Below are 7,645 nucleotides of genomic sequence, written 5' to 3'. Positions count from 1 at the left end.
CAGCGAGAACGCCCCCCCGCGCCATTTTTAAATTGCAGGTAAGATCTGACGGTGTAACACAGTTACACATGTCGGATCTTAGGGATATCTATGCGTAACTTATTCTATGGGCCAGATTCACAAAGAGATACGACGGTGTATCTACAGATATCTACAGATACACCGTCGTATCTCTGACTTACACTGGTCCTATCTATGCGCCTGATTCATAGAATCAGTTACGCATAGATAGGGCTAGATCCGACAGTGTTACAATGTGTTACACTGTCGGATCTTTTTTTCAATTTAAAAATGGCGCCGGGGGCGTTCCCGCTGATTTACCTTGAATAATATGTAAATCAGCGAGATACGCAAATTCACGAACGTACGCGGACCCGACGCAGTCTTCTTACGACGTTTCCGTAGCAGCGTACCCGTCGTATACTTACCCCTTCTTTTATCAGGCGCAGCCAATGTTAAGTATAGCCGGCGTTCCCGCGTCGAATTTGAATTTTTTAACGTCGTTTGCGTAAGTCGTTCTAGAATACGGATGGACGTCGTTTACGTAAGCGTCGAAACCACTGACGTCCTAGCGACGTCAGTGGGAGCAATGCACGCCGGGAAATTCCCCGGACGGCGCATGCGCATTTAAATAGGCGCGGGAACGCGCCTGATTTAAATAGTACACTCCTCCTAGCCGCGGAATTTGAATTCCGCCGGGGGATTTAGGATCCGCCGCCGCAAGTTTGGAGGTAAGTGTTTTGTGAATTAGCCACTTGCCTCTCAAACTTGCGGGAGCGGATCTTAAATCACGTAGATCGAGCGGATCTATAGATCCGCTGATCTACGTGAATCTGGCCCCGTGAATCAGGCGCATAGATACGACCGGCGTAAGTCAGAGATACGACGGCGTATCAGGAGATACACCGTCGTATCTCTCTCTGAATCTGGCCCGTAGTTTCCACTTGTAGTGCAAAGTCTATTTGCCTTTGGTACATAACCCCCAATGTCTGCCGATCCCGGAGTTCAGCTTTAAATGCCGCCTATTAGATGATCGCATTTAATCGGAAAAGAGGATTTCCTGTCCTCCAGAAGATCTCAGGCTGACCTTGGCTGTGAAGAGACAGATAACGATCATCACTTGTAGAATGTGGATGAGATTAGAGGATGTGGCCGACGTCTCAGACATGTTGACATGAATTGGGAAAGACGTTGCGCCGGAACAAACTGCTGCAACCGTCTGCGCTCTATTTTTACCTCTCGTGGGGACGGTTCCTCCTCTTACTGTGAGATATATTTTTCATGGTAATAAAATGTGTCGGTGTGGCCACTCCAGGTATCGATCATCTCTCTCTGAGAGCACAGGACTTCCCCTTATAATACAGAAGTCGTCTGAAGCGTCATTCCCATTATTGTGAGAACGATCGAAAAATAATACCTTTAGGCCCCGTACACACGATAGAATCCATCCGCTGAAAAATCCCAGCGAATGGGTTTCAGCGGATAGATCCTATGGTGTGTACACTCCAGCGGATCTGTTTCCGCGGATATATCTCCCCTGGGATGGATTCCAGCAGATCGAATATTTGCTGACATGCCAAACAAATCTATCTGCTGGAATCCATCCCAACGGATGGATCCGCTGGTCTGTATAGACTCACCGGATCCATCCGTCCGAAGGGATCCCCCGCATGCGTCGTAATGATTCGATGCATGCGTGGAAATCCTTATATGACAGCGTCGCGCACGTCGCCGCGTCATAATCGCGGCGACGGCGCGACACGTCATCGCCAGAGGATTTTGGCGCAGATTTCAATGCGATGGTGTGTACACTCCATCGCATAGAAATCCTCGAGAGGATTTATCCGTGGAAACGGTCCGCTGGACCATATTCGCGGATAAATTCTCTTGTGTGTATGGGGCCTTAGGCTTCATTTAGAGGTGTGGTTGGGGGGGGCAGCAAAAACGCACAGCTGAGCTGCATTTTTAAACAGCCACCCCCTTAACCACTTCAGCCCCGGACCATTTGGCTGGCCAAAGACCGGGCCACTTTTTGCAATTCGGCACTGCGCCGCTTTAACTGACAATTGCGCGGTCGTGCGACGTGGCTCCCAAACAAAATCGACGTCCTTTTTTTCCCCCCACAAATAGAGCTTTCTTTTGATGACCTCTGCGTTTTTTTTTTTGCGCTATAAACAAAAATAGAGCGACAATTTTGAAAAAAAAGCAACATTTTTACTTTTTTCCTATAATAAATATCCCCCAAATAATACATATAAAACTTATTTTTTTTCCTTAGTTTAGGCCGATACGTATTCTTCTACATACTTTTGGTAAAAAAAATAAAAAAATATATATTTTTATGTGGGTACAGTGTAGCATGACCACGCAATTGTCGAAGTGTGACAGCGCTAAAAGCTGAAAATTGGCCTGGGCAGAAAAGGGGGTTACAAGTCAGACACCACCTCTTCCATGTGGTACCAGAGAATAAAACGATGAGACCCCCGACGGTGTTCCTCCGATCATCAGATTCTGGAGATCAAAGCCGTACTTCTTCACAGCTCTCTGCAGGTAGAAATTGGACCAACTGTGGCTTCCTCACACAGCCTGTGATTGACAGCCTCACCTCTGTTCATATCAGTTGCGCATATGGGGGAGAGGGGTGGGTGGGTGTGGGGTGGTTTCATTCCACTAATCATCTCTCCCCCCTCCCACTAAGTTGTGCAGTGCGTACTATCAGACAATCTTTTTCAATTCTGGACTGTGAACAGCTGTAGAGGAGAGATGAGGCAGATAAAACAAATCCTCCTATATAAGTTGGACCTGTTTATCTATGCGTAGCACCTGAGGCCAGTCACATCATTGGGTACAGTGCATGTATGGCCTTCCATCATACCAGAGCTGTGCAGTGTATTTGTCTTTAAAGACAGCTGTTGCAGAACTACAAATCCCATGAGCCATTGCAAGGCTCACCTTTACAGCAAAAGCATGATAGGACTCTTCAGGTTTTGGTAAACCTGAAGAGAAATACCTGCAGGAAAACGGATAGTGTGTATGGGGCTTTAGACTGGCCATACACCTATAGCGGTGACGGGGAACCTTGGCATGGGTTACATGGAGAAATCTGTTGCACTTTTTCCATCTATGCTGAACTGTGTGGATGGAAGAATCTCCCACTGGGCCAAGCTTCAGTATCTTGCTAGTCGGCCTCGTTTGCTCTCCCAATACCTGAACATTCTGATTGGGTGCAGGCATTAGTGTAAGTGAAGTGAACTCCTGCGCTGTCTAGAGTGAGGGGACAAGTGAAAAGTGGGGATACTGCTGCAAATAAAAAAGAGGTCTACCTCGATAGACAAAAAGTGATAAATGTAACAAGTGAAATATTTGCGCTGTAAAGTGTTATACAAATTAATGTGTGTGTGCATACAACCACATACATATACAAGTACAAAAAATGGGTGGGGAAAGTCCAAAAAAGGAGTGACACTATTATACCAGTAAACAATAATGTTGAATAGTCCTTAATCAAGGGCACAGTGCTGAAGAGGTCCAGCAAAATCCAACCATGTAGGGGTGCAGTTCATCAATACTTTATCCAATCAATAACGTTGTGAAGTGAAAAATGTTGAAAAACACAACAATAAAAATAAAATATAAAAATAAAAATAAGGATCAAAGTATTTCAGAAGTCACATGTTGACGATACGCGTCGGGATTGGAGGGCTTGACACACTCTAGCATCCGACGACTGGACATACGAGTTCGCCACTCGTCAGATTGATGCAGCAATTTCGATTTTAAATGTGAGTTTTTAAGTGTTTTTAAATAAATTTTTCACGTCTGACTGGGCTACGCTGTGGTTGTCTTTTCCACTTCCCCCCATGTATGACTGCCACATCTGAGTGTCCGGACTGAGCCACAGATAGAGGGGAAGTGTTGGAGGCACAGATTTATTGCGAGTCCGCACTCGTGGAGGAAGGTCTTTTCTGTTATATTGTTCATGTGAGTGCATTACCATCTGGGCATTCCTGGGGGGTTTTGTTTATTGTTGATGATATCACACGATCAGGCTTGTCCTTCTCTCTCACCCCATATACACTACCGAGATCCTCATACATAACAAGAGCCGATTCGTGAACCATTGGGGACACGGGACTCCTAACCCTGGAGAATCAGTAAGGGAGAGGAAGGAGGGACTGACGAGCTTGGCGTTCGTGGATAAGAGCCCCAGTTTTTCACCCACATGTGAGTGCATCTCCACTGGTTTAGATCAGAAGACATTGCTACCCCCTCTCTGTGACGTTATCACACCATTTGGTTTCTACCCTTTCTACTTTTTCATGTAATACACTTTATGGAGACCCGAATGTGATATTCAACAACGGACCACACCCATCAGGATCAGGCTGATTTAATCCAGCTTGCCAGATTAGAGGTGAGCTGCTGGGATCACTAGAGGTGCATATATAAGATCTTGGTTACGGCTCACTCTCTATCTTTCACCCTTTTCGGATACAAGGCCTCCTTCTTCTGAAATACTTTGATCCTTATTTTTATATTTTATTTTTATTGTTGTGTTTTTCAACATTTTTCACTTCACAACGTTATTGATTGGATTAAGTATTGATGAACTGCACCCCTACATGGTTGGATTTTGCTGTACCTGGACCTCTTCAGCACTGTGCCCTTGATTAAGGACTATTCAACATTATTGTTTACTGGTATATTAGTGTCACTCCTTTTTTGGGTGCAGGCATTGTTTAGGTTGAGAGCCAGTGTGCCTGACTAGCAAGATACTGAAGCTCGGCCCAGTGGGAAATTCCTCCATCCACACAGTTCAGCGTACATGGAGAAATCTGTTGCACTTTTTCCATCTAACCATAGAGAATCTACAGATAATCTATAGGCGTGTATGGCCAGCTTTAGAGAGCTTTTTTTTTTCCCCCCCCCCCCCCCCCCCCCCCCTCTTCTCCCAGATGAACAGAAATCAGACACAAACACACAGAATGTTGTATACGTAATAAACTCGTGTTTCTACAAGAAACAAAGCAGTTAATATACAGAATATACAACTTATTTTTTTTTTCAGGCCCGACACCCCCCTTTTCTTGGAGACCTGACTGCCTGCCGTAACGCACCTTCCTCCCACCCCGCGTACAAAGCTAAGCTGAAGACAACTCCGTCTCCACAAAAAAAAAAAGAAAAAAGGAAAGTCATTTGATAACAGCGCCAAGAAAGGAACCGATCACGAGCGTTGATGACATTTGCTAAGAACACATGTAACATGCTATTTATAAAAGAAGAAAAAAATCAGAAGTAATAAAAAGCGAATCTCGCCTGTTTCTAAAAGGTAAGAGGTGAAAAAGCAACAGAGAGAAGCGCCGGAGTAAAATGAAAAGTGCTGCTCGCAGGATTGATGGTGGCGAACGACGTCCTCACAGGTAAAATGTTCACCATTAAAAGAATTCTAATAAGTTAGGGCTAAAAGCCAAATATTGCTATACAAACCTGATAAAAAGGACAAAAAAAAAAAAAAAAAAGAGAATGACAGATTGCAAAAATTGGGTAAGAGAGGTTGGGACGCCGTCATCGTTTGAAGATTAGAGGTGCGAGTAATAAAACATACGGGGGGGGGGGGGGGGGGTAAAGACTAAATATTCAATACTGGCATCAACTGAATATCATCTATAAAAAGGGCACAGGGTGGAAGAGAGTTAATGCCGCGTGGGGGGCGTGACAGTCTGTCGCAGCCATGTCATCGTCTATGACCAGTCCCTAGGTATCTGTAGAGTCCGCCATCAGCCATATATACATATAAACAAAGCGTAGTGTAGCACATATTTACAGGAGTTGAGGGGCCACATCATTACAAAAACAGAAAAAAAAGGGAAAGCCGCAGGATCGGCCTTTGTTGAGCTCCGCCCACCGCAGGATCGGCCTTTGTTGAGCTCCGCCCACCGCAGGATCGGCCTTTGTTGAGCTCCACCCACCGCAGGATCGGCCTTTGTTGAGCTCCACCCACCGCAGGATCGGCCTTTGTTGAGCTCCACCCACCGCAGGATCGGCCTTTGTTGAGCTCCACCCACGAGGAGCCGGTCTAAAAAAAATAAAACCACAAGGCGCATTCCCTGTCTCAGACCATACAAGGAGAGGGTTTGTGCGTTACACAGTCTTTGTTGTGGCCACAGAGAACTAAGAGAAAAGTACAAAGGTCGCACTATGACGGGCCTTGATAATGGAGGGGGTTCACAACCTAAGTTTAGGGTTCTAGGAAAGTCTAGGACTTTCAGCGTAAAAGCCTGAAAAAAAAAACAAAAAAAAAAAAAAAACACGGGAGGGTCCACATCTCTTGGCTGCTGCCCTGTATAAATAACATACTCCCAGAAAGGAATAAAAAGAACAGATAACTGAATTATATAGAAAAATAGGCCAATTAAAATGGCTAGCAAATAAAAAAATCAACATATATTTATATACAGATAAGTATCCCCCCGCCCCCCCCTCCCCATGGGACTGAACGAATGAAGTGGAACGACCGTCACGGTACAGATCTGGTCAATGTTGTAAAGTATAGGCGTCTTAAAGTGCCATACATAGGCCAGGCTGCTAGAATATTCAGGTCCAGAGAAGAAGAAAAACATTCTAAATACCCACAAAAAAAAAAAATTCTAGGTACTGCAATGGGCACCGAACAAATGCCAAGTTGTCTTCATACTGGAAAATTAATTGGGTAACAGGCCTGGATGCTTCTAAAAAGGCCGTCAGAAACAAGTCCTACGCCTATTATGACCGCCAGAGTCTGTCGTTTTTGGCCACAGTAAGCAAGTAATGCGGAACCCATGACCAAGAACCTGCAACTGGGCTTGCAGCTAATTCAAAGTCCCCCGGCAGTTCTCAGTCCCACATAAACAGGGAATTTTGTTTTCTTCGATGGGGAATTTGTAGTCGTAGGTGATCTCCTCATTGACGTTGATCGCCTGCTTGGAGTAGATGACAATTTTCTTTTGGGACTCGATGGTGATGACTTTGGCGTAACAATTAGGCTAAGAGAGATGGGGGAAAAAAAATAAATAAAAAAAAGTTTCAATACAAAAAAACAATGCAAAGTAAAATTGTACATGTTCAAAAATTTAATAAAATACAGAAAAAAAATACAGAAAAAAATAAAAAATAAAATAAAAAAAAACAGGTAAACGTGAACGCTGCATCTGTCGCAGCTTCTGCCAAGGTTATAGTTCATCATTTACAACTTTCAAAGAGAACCTACAGTCTTAAAGAGGAACTGCAGTCCGCTCACATAATTGGTAATAAAAACACCTTTGCCATTCTGAAGCTTCCCTCCCACCACTTTGCATATTTTATATATACTGTGATTCTGTACTTGCGAAATATGCTGCAGAAATCTCCTTCCACCAAGTCTGGCTGCAGCCATTTTAACTAAGGGCAGCTGAAGCTGCTGCCTGTTCACTTCCTGGATTTACACAGGAGGCCCACCTCTAGCTCGGCAGCCCCAAAGCTTTCATTGGCCCTCTTATGACTTATGATGCATAGCATACTAGCTCATTATGAATTACTTACCTGAGAACGAAGCCCCCTGCAGCGGTCCCTAACACCTCCTCCGTCGCCGCCATGATACCTGGAGTGACTTACGGTATCGCTGCTCCGG

General features: G+C 44.7%; 1 protein-coding gene across 2 annotated transcripts in view; it reads right to left on the bottom strand.

The window, feature by feature from the left end:
- Positions 1–6,284: 6,284 nt before the first annotated feature.
- Positions 6,285–7,645, bottom strand: part of SETD1A (SET domain containing 1A, histone lysine methyltransferase) — a 63,999-nt gene continuing 62,638 nt past the window's right edge. For both annotated transcript variants that reach the window (XM_040356043.1, XM_040356044.1), the window contains exon 19: positions 6,285–7,022. In XM_040356043.1, the coding sequence (XP_040211977.1) occupies positions 6,849–7,022 (174 nt within the window). In that variant the 3' untranslated portion in view covers positions 6,285–6,848. The remainder of the gene's footprint in view (positions 7,023–7,645) is intronic.

This window comes from Rana temporaria, chromosome 6 (genome assembly GCF_905171775.1).
Source record: "Rana temporaria chromosome 6, aRanTem1.1, whole genome shotgun sequence".
Taxonomy (NCBI): Eukaryota; Metazoa; Chordata; class Amphibia; order Anura; family Ranidae; genus Rana; species Rana temporaria.
The sequence above is the reverse complement of the archived record's forward strand: the minus strand, read 5'-3'. Positions and strand labels throughout refer to the sequence as shown.